The following is a 23,765-nucleotide window of genomic DNA, read 5'->3' on the forward strand; positions in this document are numbered from 1 at the left end:
AAGAACAATAAAAGACGGAAGATATAATACATCTCTATTTTTGATCTGTTCTGTGTTGCATTTGAGCTATTTGTGCCATTATATTGCCTCTCATCCAATTTGTTTTCAAGTATTTATTCACGTTCTACAGGCAGCAGAACGTTTGAGGTGGGCAATATTCTACATTACTAGTGACTGACTTTGGTGGTGCAGTCTTCTGTGACCCGGCTGCTTCTTCTTTCTATGTATTCTGCCAGGAACAGACCACTTGCCCCTCCCTCGAGGGACTTAGACAACAAGCCGAAGCCCAGGTCGCCGGTGACCAAACCGGAACCCATTGGGTCTATTGGGACAATGGCCTCCTCTACAGCGAGCAAAAGTCCGCCGAGCTCGGCGCAGCACGAGTACTGGTGGTACCCCTGCGGTTCCGGAGCCTCCTCCTGGGCCTGGCCCACGATGTACCCTTGGCAGGCCACTTAGGCCAAGACAAGACATATCAGCGATTGGTTACCCACTTCTATTGGCCCAAGATGCGAGCGAATGTAGAAGCACACTGCAAATCATGCCTCACGTGCCAGGGCAGTGGGAAGAGTGGCGGAAAACGCAAAGCTCCCTTACAACCGTTCCCCGTTGTGAGTACCCCGTTCGAGCGGGGTCGGCATCGACATCGTGGGACCCCTGGATCCGAAGACCGCCCAGGGCCACAGATTCATCCTTGTCCTGGTGGACCATGCCACCCGCTACCCCGAGGCCATCCCCCTCCGCACCGTGACGGCTCCCGTGGTGGGCCGGGCTCTCATGGGGATCTTCTCCCGTGTCGGATTTCCCCGCGAGGTTGTGAGTGATCGCGGCACGAACTTTATATCCCGCTACATGAAGTCCCTGTGGCAGCAGTGCGGAGTCACGTATAAGTTCACGACCCCCTACCACCCCCAGGGCAACGGCCTGGTGGAACGCTTCAACCGAACTCTGAAGGGAATGATCCTGGGCCTCGAAGAGCCCCTGCGCCGGAAATGGGACGTCCTCCTCCCTTGCCTCCTATTCGCGTACCGGGAGGTTCCCCAAAAGTCTCTGGGGTTCAGCCCCTTCGAACTGCTGTACGGACATCCCGTTCGAGGGCCCCTGAGCCTGGTCAAAGAGGGCTGGGAGACAAGCCCCCGGGGGACACCCCCGGATGTGTTCCGCTACATCCTGGCGCTCCGCAACCAGACAAGGAAGTTTAGAGAACTTGCACAGGCTAACCTCGAGGCCAGCCAAGAAGAAATGAAGCGCTGGTATGACCAGAACGCAACCCTGGTCGAGTTCCAGCCGGGCCAGCAGGTTTGGGTCATGGCTCCTGTGAAACCCTGCGCCCTACAAGACAAATGGACTGGCCCATTCAAGGTGGTCGAACGGAAGAGCCAGGTCACGTATCTGGTCGACGTACAGTCCCCACGGAACCCCCTCCGGGTCCTCCACGTAAACCGTCTCAAGCCCCACTTCGTAAGGACAGAATTGAGTTTACTACTGGCCACCGACGAGGGGGCAGAAGAAGACACTGAACCCCTGCCCGACCTCCTGTGCACGAAAGAACTGGACGGTTCCGTGGAGGGTGTGACACTGTCGGCCACCCTCACTCCCCAGCAGGCCGACGACTGCCGCCAGCTGCTCGGACAATTCGCAGACCTCTTCTCCCTCATTCCAAGGGTGACCGACTGGTGTGTCCACGACGTGGACACCGGCGACTGCCCGCCTGTGAGACACCGAGCCTACCGGGTGCCTGACCGGGTCCGCACCTGCATCAAGACCGAGGTACAGAAAATGCTCAACCTAGGGGTCATCGAGCCCTCCGACAGCCCCTGGGCCAGCCCGGTGGTTCTGGTCCCGAAGGCGGCCTCCCCAGGGGTCGCCCCCGAACTAAGATTCTGTGTAGACTATCGGGGGCTCAACGCGGTCACCCGGGCAGACGCTCACCCTATTCCCCGAGCCGACGAGCTCATCGACCGCCTGGGGGCCGCCCAGTTCCTCAGCACTTTCGACCTGACCTGCGGGTACTGGCAGATCGCTCTCACGGAAGGGGCGAAAGAGCGCTCTGCCTTCTCCACGCCAGATGGCCACTACCGCTTCAGGGTCATGCCGTTCGGAATGAAAAACGCCCCAGCCACGTTCCAGCGGTTGGTGAACAAGGTCCTGGCCGGACTCTAGGAGTTCAGCGCAGCGTACCTTGACGACATCGCCGTATTCAGCTCTCAATGGCACGAGCACCTCCAGCACCTCCGACAAGTATTAATGGCCCTGCGCCGAGCAGGCCTGACAGTGAAAGCCAGCAAATGCCAGCTCGGACAAGGCTCCGTGGTCTACCTGGGGCATCAGGTGGGCAGCGGCCAGGTCGCCCCTCTCCAGCCGAAGATCGATGCCATCAAGTCCTGGGAGCCCCCCACCACGCAGACAGAGGTCTGGGCCTTACGGGGTACTACCGGAGGTTCATTAAAAATTATGGTAGTATCGCAGGGCCCCTCACAGAATTGACCTCCAAGAAGCTTCCGCAGAAGGTGCAGTGGACCCCCCAGTGCCAGCAGGCGTTCGACGCCTTGAAAACCACCATGTGCACCGCTCCCGTACTCACGGCCCCCGACTACTCCCAAGAGTTCGTGGTCCAGACCGACGCATCCGAACATGGCATCGGGGCCGTGCTCTCACAGTTCGATGACAAGGGCATTGATCAGCCCATAGCTTTCATCAGCCGAAGGCTGCTGCCGAGAGAGCAGCGTTGGAGTACTATAGAGCGAGAGGCCTTTGCCGTAGTCTGGGCCCTCAAGAAACTGCGGCCCTACTTGTTCGGAACCCATTTTCGAGTACAGACGGACCACCGGCCCTTGCAATGGCTAATGCGGATATGGGGGGAGAACCCCAAGCTACTACGATGGTCCATCTCCCTCCAAGGGATGGATTTCACTGTCGAACATCGCCCCGGGACGGATCATGCCAACGCCGACGGCCTGTCCCGGTTCTTCCGCTTCGGCGAGGAGAACCCCCCAGTGGATGGGTAGTTCTCCACGCCTTTCAGCTGGGGGGGACGCGTGTGAGACCGGCCTCACGGCGTGGCCCTCTCCATCATCCAGCCAACCTGCAACCACCCTCAAGACACGACATCCCCGACTCCGGCCGCCCCAGCCACCCCCGATCCGCGGGCTGGCCAGAGGCCTGACCAACTCACCACCCTACCACGCATGTCCAACCAAGGAAGCGGGAGCCTCAACACAGACCCAGAGGCGCCAGCCCAGTCACACCTCAGGTCGCCTTCCCCGGGAGGACTCAATCGGCCACCAGGCCCCTGGGGAGCAGGCGCCTCCCCTACCGAGCGTCTGGGGTCCCTCCCAGGCCCACCTGAAAAGACCAAAGAAGTGAGCGGCAGGAAATCCCGCCGAACCCCCTCCGTCACCCCAGTCCCCCCTCTGCGAGCACTCCGGACTTCAAAGAACCAGCGGAGTATAACAAGGGGTGCCGGAGAAACAAGGACAGAGAAGACCTGGAACCATCTGAGCCTGCAGACGCTGTCGCGGCTCCTGAACGCTGAAGTCACCTGGGCCTGCTGAGTGACTCGCGGCCTCTTGCTATTGAACCACCTGAGCCCTGCGGACTAGGTCGCGGCTCCCGAACACTGAACCACCTAGGCCTGCTGAGTGACTCGCGGCCCCCAGCTATTGAACCATCTGAGCCCTGCTGACGGAATCGCGGCTCCTGAACTCCGACCACCTGTGCCTGCTGAGAGACTCGCGGCGCTCCCCTTGAGAACCACTCGGGAAGAGATCGCCCAGAGACACGACACCCTCCGGCTCGAGGATTGTGAGCTTCCGCAGGGTATTTCGCAGAGACACTATCTTGAAAGACTGTCCCGCTACCCCCATTCCCCACGCCTGACTGGTGGTACGTTGTGCCACTGCTGTACTATTCGCCTTTTGGGTCATAAAGATCCCTTGAAATCATCGATAAAAGAACTTATCGTCCTACAAAGAATACGTGTGGTGTCCCTCTGTTCACAGTGCAGTTCAGGGTGTGCGCGCCTGGTTCGGCTTATTTGGGAGAGGTGGGTCAAAGGGGTGGGCAGGACGTGTATCGAACCCCCCTCCGGCGAACGCCTTTCCAACAGGGCTGGACTGTTCCCATGAGGCACAGGGTCAAGACTGATTTGCATATAGCTGTGTCTGAAATGGGTTGGCAAAGTGAGCTAAAGAATGATTATGCATTCAACCCAGATCTGTGACTGGGGGTGAGTGTTTGAAAGTTTCAGCACTCTGTCCATCATCTCCTTGTGTTTGCTTTGACTGACACACACACACACATACACACACACAAAAAGGCAACAGGGGCCCAGACACAACACACAGGCAAAAGGGGCCCACACACAACACACAGGCAAAAGGGGCCCACACACAACACACAGGCAAAAGGGGCCCACACACAACACACAGGCAAAAGGGGCCCAGACAGACACAGGCAAAAGGGGTCCAGCCACACACACACGCGGGCAAAAGGGGTCCAGCCACACACACACGCGGGCAAAAGGGGCCCAGCCACACACACACGTGGGCAAAAGGGGCCCAGCCACACACACACACACGGGCAAAGGGAAACCCCATACTCACATGCTTATAAACATGGCAAAGGGGGCCCAAACACACACACACACACACACACACAGAGGGCAATGGGGGCGGTTAGAACTGGGGTCACCAATTCCGACACGGTAGCTTGGCGCGAGGCAGGAAGGCACCCAAAGGCAATGTGTAAAGCAGTTGTGCAGCACACTCTCACACGGACTCAGTAATGCGCACACAATGAAGAGACACTACACCAGGCAGATTTGTAAAACAAGACCCTTTATCTGCTCTATTACTGAACTGAATTTATTTGCTATGACCTGAATGAGAATCTCAGGGCAAGAGTAAATTAATTTCGGTAAACAAAGCAAATAATCTCAGGGCAACAATAAACTCATTCATGGACATCAGGCATGAACATGACAGCAAAAATCCCCTAGGTAGGGAAATAATAAAGGCACCATTCCTTATATGATATTGATCCAGTTGACATCACTTGTGCACGTCCCCTGGGGGGAGAGGGGGCTCACTTCCTATTCGCAGATGGAATGCAAATACTACAACTTAACTTTTCCGGCAGGAGCTTCCTCCACGTACCCGGCCCTCCTTCACATGGTAATTACAGGCAGCCAGGCATACTGAGGGCATAGGAGTGGTGGCCCAGTCCAATGTGCGAGGCTGTTGGCAGTTACAGTTCACAAACCCCAGGCAGAGAGGCAATTCAGTGTGCACCTAGTGCATAGGGGCATCTGGGCAGGCCCCAGCTTCCTCGCACTCACTGCTCTGTCTGTGGAGGTCGAAGGAGGTAGGCCCCACAACAGCGTTGTCCTGATGGATGGAGGCCGCCCCCCCCCCCACCAGTCAGCCCCCTTCGACCCTTGGGGCCAGGACTGGTGAAGGCGGCCTCACTCTCTGTAGTATTCACTCTGGAGGCCCGGTCGGGGCCAGTCCGGGCGCCGCTCTCCACAACGCGGGCCTTGGCGATGCCCGGCCGGGCTCCGGACTCCTTCCACAGCTCCCAGCGCGGCAACCAATGGGAGCGTGGCGTTCCGGGGGCGCAGCCTATGACACGGCCAGCGCCCTGGTTACCATGCAACACGCGCTCTTCGCGCCCTCTGCCTTCTCTACCGCCATGGCGGCCCTCCCCAGCCTACGGGGGGGCCGCAGAGGTGGACTGGACCGCCGGATCTTCGTTGGTGGCAGCCCCGGGACCGCAGCGATGACTTCGACCGCAGCGCCTCTTACAACACGCAAAGTAGTCCCAGCGCCACCCTAAGGTACCCGGGCAGCGGCGGTGATCTTGGGCAGCCCGCGCTCGATTCCTCGGCACCGTCGGGAGCACAACACGAGCGCACTAGCTCAGCGCTCACCAGGGGGGCGAATTCGGTCCAATTAGCACGCAGATGGCCCAGCGCAATTGGGATACATTACTGGTGGCAATCAAGCACTCAGGAGTCACGGCAGGCAGGGGCCCAGTAGCAGTTCGTACCAGTCCTAGGCTGCGGCGGTGATCGGCGATATAGCGCTTGAATAACAGCGCTTAAGTAGCACAGCACTGGGGGGTACAGTTCTTGCAGCAGTTCGGTTAGCACAGGAGCCAGGCTCTACAATAAAGCGCTTGGCAGGAGTGCAGCAGATTGGGCACAGTAGCCTAGAGCAACAGTGCATGTGCACGGTCGCGCGCCTCACTTTAGCGGCCACTTTGATGTTCTCTTCGCTTTTGTTTCCTGTTTATTACTTCTATGTAGTAATGGTGACACCCATGCGCCACCATTACTACAGAGCAGTAATAAACAGAAACAAGCATTGGCATAGCCAATAGGTCTCACTTTTGGGACCTTACAAGTATTTAGTTATGCAACTGTTGCATGGCTAAACACTTATAAGGTCCCAAAAGCGAGACCTATTGGCTATGCCAATGCTGGTTACCTCTTGATCCCCATCAGCAGTGCTCACAGCAGGCAGTCCACGCCTTCAGTACAGTGCTTGTCTCGGGGGGGGAAGAGGTGGGGGATGGCAGGTCTTAGTTGCATGTTTCTGAGGGGGAAGAAGGGGGTTGAGTTGGCAGGCATGAGAGGCAGGATGGTTCCCTGCAGCACACTGGAGTTGGTCCCCTGGGTTTCCCCCTCACTGGGCAAGATCAGCAGGCTGGCAGAGTCCCTCATCTAACTTGGGTACAGCAGGGCCCAAGGTCAGTCAGTCCCAGTAGTGTAGGTTCCTCCCCTAGGCCCAACCGCCTACGCTCCGGCAGAGGTTCCCCCAGGTCCAGTGGTGCCCCAACTGACTAGTTCAGTTTCCCTCCTTTCCTCTTATACCCCCAGGTCAGGTGACCCTCTTGTAAAGGCGGCAATGCATAACCCCTCCCAGGGCTGGAAGGTTCCAGGAGCTTCCACATGTCTTTCTATTGGACAAAAAGGCGGGACGGCGGAGATACAGTATCAGGATGTCCCAGCCTGCTCCTAACTACTAATGCGTGTATGTTCAATGGCCACTCCGCAGTAGCAGGGGCCTGTGGCAGCCATGTTATTAGGAGAGAGCACCTGCACCTCAGCACTCTTTGGCAGTAGTAAGGTGCCCAAAGGCCTAGGGCCAACAAAAAGACGGCGGCAAAAATAAGGCAACAAGGGCAAAAAAACGGGGTAGACCACCCTAGGGCTGACAGGTCTAACAGGGGCCCAGACACACACACATCAGATGGCAATGCCCCCCCCCATACACACACACCAGAGGGCAATGGGGGCCCAGACACACAAACACACCCACCAGACGACAATGGGGGCCCAGACACACACACACACCCACCAGACGACAATGGGGGCCCAGACACACACACACACCCACCAGACGACAATGGGGGCCCAGACACACACACACACACACCAGACGACAATGGGGCCCAGACACACACACACACACACACACACACACCCACCAGAGGGCAATGGGGGCCCAGACACACACACACACACACACACCAGAGGGCAATGGGGGCCCACACACACACACACACACACACACACACACACACACACTAGGCAATGAGGGCCCTAGACGCACACACACACACACACACACACAAGGCAATGAGGGCCCAGACACACACACACAAGGCAATGAGGGCCCAGACACACACACACACACAGAAGGCAATGAGAGCCCAGACACACACCCCCAGAGGGCAATGGGGGCCCAGAGAGAGAGAGAGAGAGACACACACACACACACCCCCAGAGGGCAATGGGGGCCCACACACCCAGAGGGCAATGGGGGGCCCAGACACACACACACACCCCAGAGGGCAAGGGGGGCCCAGACACACACACCCCAGAGGGCAATGGGGGCCCAGACACACACACACCAGAGGGCAATGGGGGCCCAGACACACACACACCAGAGGGCAATGGGGGCCCAGACACACACACACCAGAGGGCAATGGGGGCCCAGACACACACACACACACCAGAGGGCAATGGGGGCCCAGACACACACCCACCAGAGGGCAATGGGGGCCCAGACACACACACCCACCAGAGGGCAATGGGGGCCCAGACACACACACCCACCAGAGGGCAATGGGGGCCCAGACACACACACACCCACCCGAGGGCACAAGGTAGCCCAGACACACACGGGCAAAAGGGGGCCCAGACACGCACACACAAGGGCAAAAGGGGGCCCAGACACACACGCACACACACACACACAAGGGCAAAAGGGGGCCCAGACACACACACACAAACAAGGGCAAAAGGGAGCCCAAACACACACACACACACAAGGGCAAAAGGGAGCCCAGACACACACACACACACCCCACAGGGCAAAAGGGGGCCCAGACACACACACACCAGAGGGCAATGGGGGCCCAGACACACACACACACACCAGAGGGCAATGGGGGCCCAGATACACACACCCACTAGAGGGCAATGGGGGCCCAGACACACACACACACTAGAGGGCAATGGGGGCCCAGACACACACACTCTAGAGGGCAATGAGGGCCCAGACACACACACACACAGAAGGCAATGGGGGCCCACACACACACACACACACACACACACAGAGGGCAATGGGGGCCCACACACACACACATCCATCAGAGGGCAATGGGGGCCAAGACACACACACACATCCATCAGAGGGCAATGGGGGGCCCAGACACACACACACACCGGAGGGCAATGGGGGCCCAGACACACACCCACCAGAGGGCAATGGGGGCCCAGACACACACCCACCAGAGGGCAATGGGGGCCCAGACACACACACACCCACCAGAGGGCAATGGGGGCCCAGACACACCCCCACCAGAGGGCAATGGGGGCCCACACACACACACACACACACACACACACAGGGCAATGGGGGCCCACACACACACACATCCATCAGAGGGCAATGGGGGCCAAGACACACACACACACATCCATCAGAGGGCAATGGGGGGCCCAGACACACACACACACCGGAGGGCAATGGGGGCCCAGACACACACCCACCAGAGGGCAATGGGGGCCCAGACACACACCCACCAAAGGGCAATGGGGGCCCAGACACACACACACCCACCAGAGGGCAATGGGGGCCCAGACACACCCCCACCAGAGGGCAATGGGGGCCCAGACACACACCCCCACCAGAGGGCAATGGGGGCTGTGAGACCGGCCTCACGGCGTTGCCCTCTCCATCATTCAGCCAACCTGCAACCACCCTCAAGACACGACATCTCCGACTCCGGCCGCCCCAGCCACCCCCGATCCACGGGCCGGCCAGAGGCCTGACAGACTCAACACCCTACCACGCATGCCCAACCGAGGGAGCGGGAACCCTCGAGCCAGACCCAGAGGCGCCAGCCCAGTCACACCTCGGGTCGCCTTCCCCGGGAGGACTCAATCGGCCACCAGGCCCCTGGGGAGCAGGCGCCTCCCCTACCGAGCGTCTGGGGTCCCTCCCAGACCCACCTAAAAAGACCAAAGAAGTGAGCGGCAGGAAATCCCGCCGAACCCCCTCCGTCACCCCAGTCCCCCCTCTGCGAGCACTCCGGACTTCAAAGAACCAGCGGAGTATAACAAGGGGTGCCGGAGAAACAAGGACAGAGAAGACCTGGAACCATCTGAGCCTGCTGACGCTGTCGCGGCTCCTGAACGCTGAAGTCACCTGGGCCTGCTGAGTGACTCGCGGCCTCTTGCTATTGAACCATCTGAGCCCTGCGGACGAGGTCGCGGCTCCCGAACACTGAACCACCTAGGCCTGCTGAGTGACTCGCGGCCCCCAGCTATTGAACCATCTGAGCCCTGCTGACGAGGTCGCGGCTCCCGAACACGGAACCACCTAGGCCTGCTGAGTGACTCGCGGCCCCCAGCTATTGAACCATCTGAGCCCTGCTGACGGAATCGCGGCTCCCGAACTCCGACCACCTGTGCCTGCTGAGAGACTCGCGGCGCTCCCCTTGAGGACGACTCGGTAAGAGATCGCCCAGAGATACGACACCCTCCAGCTCGAGGATTGTGAGCTTCCGCAGGGTATTTCGCAGAGACACTATCTTGAAAGACTGTCCCGCTACCCCCATTCCCCACGACTGATTTGTGGTACGTTGTGCCACTGCTGTAGTACTTGCCTTTTGGATCATAAAGATCCCTTGAAATCATCGATAAAAGAACCTATCGTCCTACAAAGAATACGTGTGGTGTCACTCTGTTCGTAGTGCATCTCAGGGTGTGCGCGCCTGGTTCGGCTTACTTGGGAGAGGTGGGTCAAAGGGGTGGGCAAGACGTGTATCGAACCCCCCTCCGGCGAACGCCTTTCCAACAGGGGCCCAGACACACACCCCCACCAGAGGGCAATGGGGGCCCAGACACACACCCCCACCAGAGGGCAATGGGGGCCCAGACACACACACACACTAGAGGGCAATGGGGGCCCAGACACACACACTCTAGAGGGCAATGAGGGCCCAGACACACACACACACAGAAGGCAATGGGGGCCCACACACACACACACACACACACACACACAGAGGGCAATGGGGGCCCACACACACACACATCCATCAGAGGGCAATGGGGGCCAAGACACACACACACATCCATCAGAGGGCAATGGGGGGCCCAGACACACACACACACCGGAGGGCAATGGGGGCCCAGACACACACCCACCAGAGGGCAATGGGGGCCCAGACACACACCCACCAGAGGGCAATGGGGGCCCAGACACACACACACCCACCAGAGGGCAATGGGGGCCCAGACACACCCCCACCAGAGGGCAATGGGGGCCCACACACACACACACACACACACACACAGGGCAATGGGGGCCCACACACACACACATCCATCAGAGGGCAATGGGGGCCAAGACACACACACACACATCCATCAGAGGGCAATGGGGGGCCCAGACACACACACACACCGGAGGGCAATGGGGGCCCAGACACACACCCACCAGAGGGCAATGGGGGCCCAGACACACACCCACCAGAGGGCAATGGGGGCCCAGACACACACACACCCACCAGAGGGCAATGGGGGCCCAGACACACCCCCACCAGAGGGCAATGGGGGCCCAGACACACACCCCCACCAGAGGGCAATGGGGGCTGTGAGACCGGCCTCACGGCGTTGCCCTCTCCATCATTCAGCCAACCTGCAACCACCCTCAAGACACGACATCTCCGACTCCGGCCGCCCCAGCCACCCCCGATCCACGGGCCGGCCAGAGGCCTGACAGACTCAACACCCTACCACGCATGCCCAACCGAGGGAGCGGGAACCCTCGAGCCAGACCCAGAGGCGCCAGCCCAGTCACACCTCGGGTCGCCTTCCCCGGGAGGACTCAATCGGCCACCAGGCCCCTGGGGAGCAGGCGCCTCCCCTACCGAGCGTCTGGGGTCCCTCCCAGACCCACCTAAAAAGACCAAAGAAGTGAGCGGCAGGAAATCCCGCCGAACCCCCTCCGTCACCCCAGTCCCCCCTCTGCGAGCACTCCGGACTTCAAAGAACCAGCGGAGTATAACAAGGGGTGCCGGAGAAACAAGGACAGAGAAGACCTGGAACCATCTGAGCCTGCTGACGCTGTCGCGGCTCCTGAACGCTGAAGTCACCTGGGCCTGCTGAGTGACTCGCGGCCTCTTGCTATTGAACCATCTGAGCCCTGCGGACGAGGTCGCGGCTCCCGAACACTGAACCACCTAGGCCTGCTGAGTGACTCGCGGCCCCCAGCTATTGAACCATCTGAGCCCTGCTGACGAGGTCGCGGCTCCCGAACACGGAACCACCTAGGCCTGCTGAGTGACTCGCGGCCCCCAGCTATTGAACCATCTGAGCCCTGCTGACGGAATCGCGGCTCCCGAACTCCGACCACCTGTGCCTGCTGAGAGACTCGCGGCGCTCCCCTTGAGGACGACTCGGTAAGAGATCGCCCAGAGATACGACACCCTCCAGCTCGAGGATTGTGAGCTTCCGCAGGGTATTTCGCAGAGACACTATCTTGAAAGACTGTCCCGCTACCCCCATTCCCCACGACTGATTTGTGGTACGTTGTGCCACTGCTGTAGTACTTGCCTTTTGGATCATAAAGATCCCTTGAAATCATCGATAAAAGAACCTATCGTCCTACAAAGAATACGTGTGGTGTCACTCTGTTCGTAGTGCATCTCAGGGTGTGCGCGCCTGGTTCGGCTTACTTGGGAGAGGTGGGTCAAAGGGGTGGGCAAGACGTGTATCGAACCCCCCTCCGGCGAACGCCTTTCCAACAGGGGCCCAGACACACACCCCCACCAGAGGGCAATGGGGGCCCAGACACACACCCCCACCAGAGGGCAATGGGGGCCCAGACACACCCACCCACCAGAGGGCAAAGGGGGCCCAGACACACACACCCACCAGAGGGCAAAGGGGGCCCAGACACACACACCCACCAGAGGGCAAAGGGGGCCCAGACACACACCCCCCCACCCGAGGGCAATGGGGACCCAGACACACACACACACCTCGAGGGCAATGGGGACCCAGACACACACACCCACCAGAGGGCAATGGGGGCCCAGACACACACACCCACCAGAGGGCAATGGGGGCCCAGACACACACACCCACCAGAGGGCAATGGGGGCCTGTTAGAAGGCGACCTCAGAGGGGCCCGGAGGGGGGCCCTGACTGTCCTGAGACCAACCCTTGAGGTATTGTAGCCGGGCACTGGCGGGAGACTCCTCAGGGGAGGAATCTCGTATCTAGGATCGTACACTCGGCACCACACGACAAAGAGACACCACACCGAGAGTTCTTAAGAACAAATCTTTATCATGTCGGAGTGGTAAGATCTTTATGATCAGTGTTGGAAAGGCGTTCGCCGGAGGGGGGTTCGATACAAGTCTTGCCCACCCCTTTGACCCACCTCTCCCAAGTAAGCCGAACCAGGCGCGCACACCCTGAGATGCACTACGAACAGAGTGACACCACACGTGTTCTTTGTAGGACGATAGGTTCTTTTATCGATGATTTCAAGGGATCTTTATGATCCAAAAGGCAAGTAGTACAGCAGTGGCACAACGTACCACAAATCAGTCGTGGGGAATGGGGGTAGCGGGACAGTCTTTCAAGATAGTGTCTCTGCGAAATACCCTGCGGAAGCTCACAATCCTCGAGCTGGAGGGTGTCGTATCTCTGGGCGATCTCTTACCGAGTCGTCCTCAAGGGGAGCGCCGCGAGTCTCTCAGCAGGCACAGGTGGTCGGAGTTCGGGAGCCGCGATTCCGTCAGCAGGGCTCAGATGGTTCAATAGCTGGGGGCCGCGAGTCACTCAGCAGGCCTAGGTGGTTCAGTGTTCGGGAGCCGCGACCTCGTCAGCAGGGCTCAGATGGTTCAATAGCTGGGGGCCGCGAGTCACTCAGCAGGCCTAGGTGGTTCAGTGTTCGGGAGCCGCGACATCATCCGCAGGGCTCAGATGGTTCAATAGCAAGAGGCCGCGAGTCACTCAGCAGGCCCAGGTGACTTCAGGGTTCTGGAGCCGCGACAGCGTCAGCAGGCTCAGATGGTTCCAGGTCTTCTCTGTCCTTGTTTCTCCGGCACCCCTTGTTATACTCCGCTGGTTCTTTGAAGTCCGGAGTGCTCGCAGAGGGGGGACTGGGGTGACGGAGGGGGTTCGGCGGGATTTCCTGCCGCTCACTTCTTTGGTCTTTTCAGGTGGGTCTGGGAGGGACCCCAGACGCTCGGTAGGGGAGGTGCCTGCTCCCCAGGGGCCTGGTGGCCGATTGAGTCCTCCCGGGGAAGGCGACCCGAGGTGTGACTGGGCTGGCGCCTCTGGGTCTGGCTCGAGGGTTCCCGCTCCCTCGGTTGGGCATGCGTGGTAGGGTATTGAGTCTGTCAGGCCTCTGGCCGGCCCGTGGATCGGGGGTGGCTGGGGCGGCCGGAGTCGGAGATGTCGTGTCTTGAGGGTGGTTGCAGGTTGGCTGGATGATGGAGAGGGCAACGCCGTGAGGCCGGTCTCACAATCAGCAAGGCAATATATATACAAGTAGAGCGCGGGCTCACAAAGTCTTGGAGGGGGGTTAGGAGGTAGCGGGACAGTCTTTGGGGGAATGGATCAAATGCAGGCGCGTATCCGGCGCACAGCTCACAATCCTCGAGCTGGGGGATGCGCTTGTCGTCGTGGGGTCCGGCGGGAGTCTGGGGGCGCTGCGAGATACTCAGCAGGCTCGAGTACAAGTTCGGAGGTCTTACGATCTTCAGGGAGCCGCGAGTCACTCAGCAGGGCTCAAGCACAGGTTCGGAGGTCTTACGATCTTCAGGGAGCCGCGAGTCACTCAGCAGGGCTCAGGTGTTTCCAAGGCGAATCTGCCGGACAGTCCCAGGGCACCCCCTTGTTATAGGGCGACTCCCCTTTGATGTCCGGAGTCTGTGCAGGCAGGGGTCTTGTCACCTGGGGGTCGCTTGTTGGGGGTTTCCTGCCATGGTCCTTTGATCCGTTCAGGGCCGGGTCGGGAGGAGCCCCAGACACCCAGCAGGCGTGGAGCCAGCCCTCGGGGAGGCCGGTGGGTCGATCGAAACCCACCTTCCCAGGGAAGCGCAGAGGTGTGATGGAAACTGCTCCTCCCTTTCTCATCCCAAGGGGAGCGCGATGTCCTCCAGCCGGAGTGGCGCCTGTAGGCTAGGGTCGCGCTGGGGCCGGGCGGCCATCTTGGTGCATGAAGTGGGCACGCGGGCCCGGGGTGGCCGAAGGGGGGGGAAGGCCTGCGGACGGGGGAAGTCCGGGTCGGGTGTGTGTGTTCTGGTGGGAAGGATCGGCCAGGCCAGGGGCTCGGGGCTGGTGTGAGGTGCAGGGGTCAGGTCTGACTATGTTACGAGGGCCGGGTCTAACAGGGCCCAGACACACACACCCACCAGAGGGCAATGGGGGCCCAGACACACACACCCACCAGAGGGCAATGGGGGCCCAGACACACACACCCACCAGAGGGCAATGGGGGCCCAGACACACACACCCACCAGAGGGCAATGGGGGCCCAGACACACACACACACACACACACAAGGGCAAAGGGGGCCCAGACACACACACACACCCGAGGGCAATGGGTGGCCCAGACACACACACCAGAGGGCAAAAGGTAGCCCAGACACACACGGGCAAAAGGGGGCCCAGACACGCACACACAAGGGCAAAAGGGGGCCCAGACACACACACACACCAGATGGCAATGGGGGGCCCAGACACACACACCCACCAGATGGCAAAGGGGGGCCAGACACACACACACACCCACCAGATGGCACTGGGGGCCCAGACACACACACACACCCACCAGATGGCACTGGGGGCCCAGACAGACTCACACACCCACCAGATGGCAATGGGGGACCAGACACACACACCCACCAGATGGCAAAAGGGGGCCCAGACACACACACCCACCAGATGGCAAAAGGGGGCCCAGACACACACACACCCACCAGATGGCAAAAGGGGGCCCAGACACACACACACACCCACGAGGGCAAAAGGGGGCCCAGACACACACACAAGGGCAAAAGGGGGCCCAGACACACACACACCCACGAGGGCAAAAGGGGGCCCAGACACACACACACCCACGAGCGCAAAAGGCGGCCCAGACACACACACCCACGAGGGCAAAAGGGGGCCCAGACACACACACCCACGAGGGCAAAAGGGGGCCCAGACACACACACCCACGAGGGCAAAAGGGGGCCCAGACACACACACCCACGAGGGCAAAAGGGGGCCCAGACACACACACCCACGAGGGCAAAAGGGGGCCCAGACACACACACCCACGAGGGCAAAAGGCGGCCCAGACACACACACCCACGAGGGCAAAAGGCGGCCCAGACACACACACCCACGAGGGCAAAAGGCGGCCCAGACACACACCCACCCACGAGGGAAAAAGGGGGCCCAGACACCCACCCACCCACGAGGGAAAAAGGGGGCCCAGACACACACCCACGAGGGAAAAAGGGGGCCCAGACACACACCCACGAGGGAAAAAGGGGGCCCAGACACACACACGAGGGCAAAAGGGGGCCCAGACACACACACGAGGGCAAAAGGGGGCCCAGACACACACACACACACAAGGGCAAAAGGGGGCCCAGACACACACACACACACCCACCCAAGGGCAATGGGGGCCCAGACACACACACACACACACCCACCCGAGGGCAATGGGGGTCCAGACACACACACACACACCCACCCGAGGGCAATGGGGGCCCAGACACACACACACACACACCCACCCGAGGGCAATCGGGGCCCAGACACACACACAGAAGGCAATGAGGGCCCAGACACACACACACACAGAAGGCAATGAGGGCCCAGACACACACACACACAGAAGGCAATGAGGGCCCAGACACACACACACAGAAGGCAATGAGGGCCCAGACACACACACACAGAAGGCAATGAGGGCCCAGACACACACACACACAGAAAGCAATGAGGGCCCAGACACACACACACAGAAGGCAATGAGGGCCCAGACACACACACACAGAAGGCAATGAGGGCCCAGACACACACACACACACACACACACACACACAGAAGGCAATGAGGGCCCAGACACACACACACACACAGAAGGCAATGAGGGCCCAGACACACACACACACACACACACACACAGAAGGCAATGAGGGCCCAGACACACACACACACACACAGAAGGCAATGAGGGCCCAGACACACACACACACAGAGAAGGCAATGAGGGCCCAGACACACACACACACAGAGAAGGCAATGAGGGCCCAGACACACACACACACACACACACACACACAGAAGGCAATGAGGGCCCATACACACACACACACACACACAGAAGGCAATGAGGGCCCAGACACACACACACACACACACAGAAGGCAATGAGGGCCCAGACACACACACACAGAAGGCAATGAGGGCCCAGACACACACACACACACACACACACACAGAAGGCAATGAGGGCCCAGACACACACACAAGGCAATGAGGGCCCAGACACACACAGAAGGCAATGAGGGCCCAGACACACACAGAAGGCAATGGGGGCCCACCCCCCCCCCCAGAGGGCAATGGGGGCCCACACACACACACAACCCCCCAGAGGTCAATGGGGGCCCACACACACACACAACCCCCCCAGAGGGCAATGGGGCCCACACACACACACAACCCCCCAGAGGGCAATGGGGGCCCACACACACAACCCCCCAGAGGGCAATGGGGGCCCACACACACAACCCCCCAGAGGGCAATGCGGGCCCACACACACACACCCACCCACAGGGCAATGGGGGCCCCCACCCCCACAGGGCAATGGGGGCCCACACACACACACACACAGAGGGCAATGGGGGACCACACACCCACACACACACCCCCAGAGGGCAATGGGGGACACCACACACACACACCAGAGGGCAATGAGGGCCCACACACACACACAGAAGGCAATGAGGGCCCACACACACACAGAAGGCAATGAGGGCCCAGACACACACACACAGAAGGCAATGAGGGCCCAGACACACACACAGAAGGCAATGAGGGCCCACACACACACACACAGAAGGCAATGAGGGCCCACACACACACACACACATAGAAGGCAATGAGGGCCCACACACACACACACACATAGAAGGCAATGAGGGCCCACACACACACACACACATAGAAGGCAATGAGGGCCCAGACATACACAGAAGGCAATGAGGGCCCAGACACACACACAGAAGGCAATGAGGGCCCACACACCCCCCCCCCCAGAGGGCAATGGGGGCCCAGACACCCCCAGAGGGCAATGGGGGCCCAGACCCCCACACACACCACAGGGCAATGGGGGCCCAGACCCACACACACACACACCCCACAGGGCAAAAGGGGGGGCCAGACACACACACACACACCACAAGGCAAAAGGGGGGGCCAGACACACACACCCACACACACCACAAGGCAAAAGGGGGGGCCAGACACACACACCACAAGGCAAAAGGGGGGGCCCAGACACACACACCACAAGGCAAAAGGGGGGCCAGACACACACCACAAGGCAAAAGGGGGGGCCAGACACACACCACAAGGCAAAAGGGGGGGCCAGACACACACCACAAGGCAAAAGGGGGGCCAGACACACACCACAAGGCAAAAGGGGGGGCCAGACACACACCACAAGGCAAAAGGGGGGGGGGCAGACACACACACCACAAGGCAAAAGGGGGGGCCCAGACACACACCAAAAGGCAAAAGGGGGGGGCAGACACACACACACACAGAAGGCAATGAGGGCCCAGACACACACACACACACACACACACAGAAGGCAATGAGGGCCCAGACACACACACACACACACAGAAGGCAATGAGGGCCCAGACACACACACACACACACAGAGAAGGCAATGAGGGCCCAGACACACACACACACACACAGAGAAGGCAATGAGGGCCCAGACACACACACACACACACACACACACAGAAGGCAATGAGGGCCCAGACACACACAGAAGGCAGTGAGGGCCCAGACACACACACACAGAAGGCAATGAGGGCCCATACACACACACACACACACACAGAAGGCAATGAGGGCCCATACACACACACACACACACAGAAGGCAATGAGGGCCCAGACACACACACACAGAAGGCAACGAGGGCCCAGACACACACACACACAGAAGGCAATGAGGGCCCAGACACACACACACACACACACACAGAAGGCAATGAGGGCCCAGACACACACACACACACACACACACAGAAGGCAATGAGGGCCCAGACACACACACACACAGAAGGCAATGAGGGCCCAGACACACACACACACAGAAGGCAATGAGGGCCCAGACACACACACACACACACACACACACACACAGAAGGCAATGAGGGCCCAGACACACACAGAAGGCAATGAGGGCCCAGACACACACAGAAGGCAATGGGGGCCCACCCCCCCCCCCCAATGAGGGCCCACACACACAACGCCCAGAGGGCAATGGGGGCCCAAACACACACAACCCCCCCAGAGGGCAATGGGGGCCCACACACACACACAACCCCCCCAGAGGGCAATGGGGGCCCACACACACACACAACCCCCCCAGAGGGCAATGGGGGCCCACACACACACACAACCCCCCCAGAGGGCAATGGGGGCCCACACACACAACCCCCCAGAGGGCAATGGGGGCCCACACACACAACCCCCCAGAGGGCAATGCGGGCCCACACACACACACCCACCCACAGGGCAATGGGGGCCCCCACCCCCACAGGGCAATGGGGGCCCACACACACACACACACACAGAGGGCAATGGGGGACCACACACCCACACACACACACCCAGAGGGCAATGGGGGACACCACACACACACACACCAGAGGGCAATGAGGGCCCACACACACACACACAGAAGGCAATGAGGGCCCACACACACACAGAAGGCAATGAGGGCCCAGACACACACACACAGAAGGCAATGAGGGCCCAGACACACACACAGAAGGCAATGAGGGCCCACACACACACACAGAAGGCAATGAGGGCCCACACACACACACACACATAGAAGGCAATGAGGGCCCACACACACAGAAGGCAATGAGGGCCCAGACACACACACAGAAGGCAATGAGGGCCCACACACACACACCCCCCCCCCCCCAGAGGGCAATGGGGGCCCAGACACCCCCAGAGGGCAATGGGGGCCCAGACCCACACACACACCACAGGGCAATGGGGGCCCAGACCCACACACACACACACCCCACAGGGCAAAAGGGGGGGCTGGACCCACACACACACACACCCCACAGGGCAAAAGGGGGGGCCAGACACACACACACACACACACCACAAGGCAAAAGGGGGGGCCAGACACACACACACACACACACCACAAGGCAAAAGGGGGGGCCAGACACACACACCACAAGGCAAAAGGGGGGGGCCCAGACACACACACCACAAGGCAAAAGGGGGGGCCAGACACACACCACAAGGCAAAAGGGGGGGCCAGACACACACCACAAGGCAAAAGGGGGGGGCAGACACACACCACAAGGCAAAAGGGGGGGCCAGACACACACCACAAGGCAAAAGGGGGGGCCAGACACACACCACAAGGCAAAAGGGGGGGGGGCAGACACACACACCACAAGGCAAAAGGGGGGGGGCAGACACACACACCACAAGGCAAAAGGGGGGGGGCAGACACACACACCACAAGGCAAAAGGGGGGGGGCAGACACACACACCACAAGGCAAAAGGGGGGGGCAGACACACCACAAGGCAAAAGGGGGGGGGCAGACACACACACCACAAGGCAAAAGGGGGGGGGGCAGACACACACACCACAAGGCAAAAGGGGGGGGGGCAGACACACACACCACAAGGCAAAAGGGGGGGGCAGACACACACCACAAGGCAAAAGGGGGGGGGGCCAGACACACACACACCACAAGGCAAAAGGGGGGGGGCCCAGACACACACACACCACAAGGCAAAAGGGGGGGGCCCAGACACACACACACCACAAGGCAAAAGGGGGGGGGCCCAGACACACACACACCACAAGGCAAAAGGGGGGGGCCAGACACACACACACCACAAGGCAAAAGGGGGGGGGCAGACACACACACACCACAAGGCAAAAGGGGGGGGGCAGACACACACACCACAAGGCAAAAGGGGGGGGCCAGACACACACACCACAAGGCAAAAGGGGGGGGGCACACACACACCACAAGGCAAAAGGGGGGGCCAGACACACCACAAGGCAAAAGGGGGGGCCAGACACACACCACAAGGCAAAAGGGGGGGCAGACACACACACCACAAGGCAAAAGGGGGGGGCCAGACACACACACCACAAGGCAAAAGGGGGGGGGCCAGACACACACACCACAAGGCAAAAGGGGGGGGGGCAGACACACACACCACAAGGCAAAAGGGGGGGGCAGACACACACACCACAAGGCAAAAGGGGGGGGGCAGACACACACACCACAAGGCAAAAGGGGGGGGCAGACACACACACCACAAGGCAAAAGGGGGGGGCACACACACACCACAAGGCAAAAGGGGGGGGCAGACACACACACCACAAGGCAAAAGGGGGGGGGCAGACACACACACCACAAGGCAAAAGGGGGGGGCAGACACACACACCACAAGGCAAAAGGGGGGGGCAGACACACACACCACAAGGCAAAAGGGGGGGGCCAGACACACACCACAAGGCAAAAGGGGGGGGCCAGACACACACACCACAAGGCAAAAGGGGGGGCCAGACACACACCACAAGGCAAAAAGGGGGGGCCAGACACACCACAAGGCAAAAGGGGGGGGCAGACACACACCACAAGGCAAAAGGGGGGGCAGACACACACCACAAGGCAAAAGGGGGGGGGCAGACACACACCACAAGGCAAAAGGGGGGGCAGACACACACCACAAGGCAAAAGGGGGGAGCAGACACACACCACAAGGCAAAAGGGGGGGGGGGCAGACACACACCACAAGGCAAAAGGGGGGGGGGCAGACACACACCACAAGGCAAAAGGGGGGGGGCAGACACACACCACAAGGCAAAAGGGGGGGGCAGACACACCACAAGGCAAAGGGGGGGGGGGCAGACACACCACAAGGCAAAAGGGGGGGCCAGACACACACCACAAGGCAAAAGGGGGGGCCAGACACACACCACAAGGCAAAAGGGGGGCCAGACACACCACAAAGCAAAAGGGGGGGCCAGGCACACACCACAAAGCAAAAGGGGGGGCCAGGCACACATCACAGGGCAAAAGGGGGGCCAGACACACATCACAGGGCAAAAGGGGGGCCAGACACACATCACAGGGCAAAAGGGGGGCCAGACACACATCACAGGGCAAAAGGGGGGCCAGACACACATCACAGGGCAAAAGGGGCCCAGACACACCAGAGGGGCACAGACACTAGAGGACAGTTTCACAGAAACAGTCTAGAGGACAATGGGACACAGTCACACTCCAGAGGTGGACAGGCACACACCAGAAATAACACACAGACAGAGGCATAAACATGCAGAGGGCAAAAGGGGCACAGAAACAGGCCAGAGGTCTTAGGGGGCAAAGACACCCGCCAGGTGGGCATACACAACCAGAGAGCTGAACAAGCACAGGGACTTCGAAGGCAAGGGGGCACAGAAACATACCAGAGAGCAAAAGAGGCAGAGAAATACACCAGAGGATGGAGGAAGCAGTGGAAGACGCCAGCAGGGAAATAAGGTGGTTAATGTCCTCAGAGGGAAACAAAAGATGCCCGAGGGCTTAGGAAGAATCCGCAGGCAGATGAAAGGAGCAAGCAGTGAAGGCATACACTTACCGATAAGCAGCTGGGACGTCTCTCACTGAGTACAGCTACTGCTCCGGTGACAATAAACTGAAGGGGAAACAGACTACATGTGAGAAACACATGCACGTGGAAAGAGCACGCTTTCAGTGCCAGACTGGTTATACTGCCCATAGAAGGGGCAGCAGCAGTTCACCTGTGCAGTGATGCTGGATGTTGAAACTGAAGCCGCACCAGAGCAGGCACAAGAGCCACCCAGACACCCCGAGGACGCGCCTCTGCTGCTCATCTGCTGTACATCGATTTAACAAGATTACTCCAGAGGAGGGCCAAGCAGTAGAGGGGCAAGACTGTAGTGAAATCGACATACTGTGGCCCACCGCCCCCTGTTGTGTCCAAATAATTATTCCAAGGGCCACACTTACCATTGGCCCGCAAATATTATGCAAGAAGGAGCAGTTGGCAACGTGGAAGGTTCAAACGTTTATTAGCCACCACAGAACTCTATATAGAGGAGCCTCGTCGATCCTCACCCATCAGGTGCGCCGAGGAAGACTGCTGGCTCCTTGACAGTAACACACTTTTATACATTATCAGTACAGCATACAAAACCATATATGTGGAAAAGTACCAGTTAGTCCTGGCGCCCCTAATGAGCTCATGCCTATTTCTAGTTTCGGTTACACATACAAAGGGTTACTATCTTTACAGAGAAGGTCGAAAGGGTGACTCCCTTCTCGTCCCAGGCCTAGAGGAATTTGCCTGATACTCCCTTTTAGCAGATGTGACCTTGCTTCTCAGCAACTCAGCCGGTCTCCTAATTAGATGCAAGGAAAGGGGAAAGCAGAGGGTGTGCGGAAAAGACCACGTGACTCCCAAGTGAGAGAGAGAGCCGCAATCCAAGATGGAGGCGGTTCGGTTTCTCGGCCCTTTTTGTCGTATTAAACATAATCGGGGATTTCGAACCGTTTAATACACCATAACGAGGTAAACTATCATTAGATATACTGCGCTGATCATATCGGAATATCTTGAATACCTCCCCCTCACAGTGCAGGACTATATTCTCTCCCATCACTCACCAGGGACAAACACTAGCCACAAAGATTGCAGGGGCACTTTGACCAGAAAATAGGACAACTGGACGCTTCTTGTTAAATTTATTATAATACGGTTAGTGGTGAAGAAGTAAAGGGGCTTCACATAGGATTGGTCGGACACCCCAAGAAGTGCACAGCCGAGATGCAAAACCGAAGCAGATGCTAGTGTGTAATGATGAGGGAAGCTGTGTGCCTCACCCGGGGCTCAGCTTCCG

General features: G+C 59.5%; 1 protein-coding gene across 4 annotated transcripts in view; it reads right to left on the reverse strand.

Annotated features, from left to right (window-relative positions):
• The window catches only part of LOC146839442 (transmembrane protein 176B-like), a 128,352-nt gene that overhangs the window by 21,475 nt on the left and 83,112 nt on the right, over positions 1–23,765 (reverse strand). For all 4 annotated transcript variants that reach the window (XM_085651493.1, XM_085651495.1, XM_085651497.1 and 1 more), the window contains exon 4: positions 22,484–22,540. In XM_085651493.1, coding sequence (XP_085507619.1) covers positions 22,484–22,540 — 57 coding nt within the window. The remainder of the gene's footprint in view (positions 1–22,483; positions 22,541–23,765) is intronic.

This window comes from Triturus cristatus, chromosome 4_1 (assembly GCF_964204655.1).
Source record: "Triturus cristatus chromosome 4_1, aTriCri1.1, whole genome shotgun sequence".
Classification (NCBI taxonomy): Eukaryota; Metazoa; Chordata; class Amphibia; order Caudata; family Salamandridae; genus Triturus; species Triturus cristatus.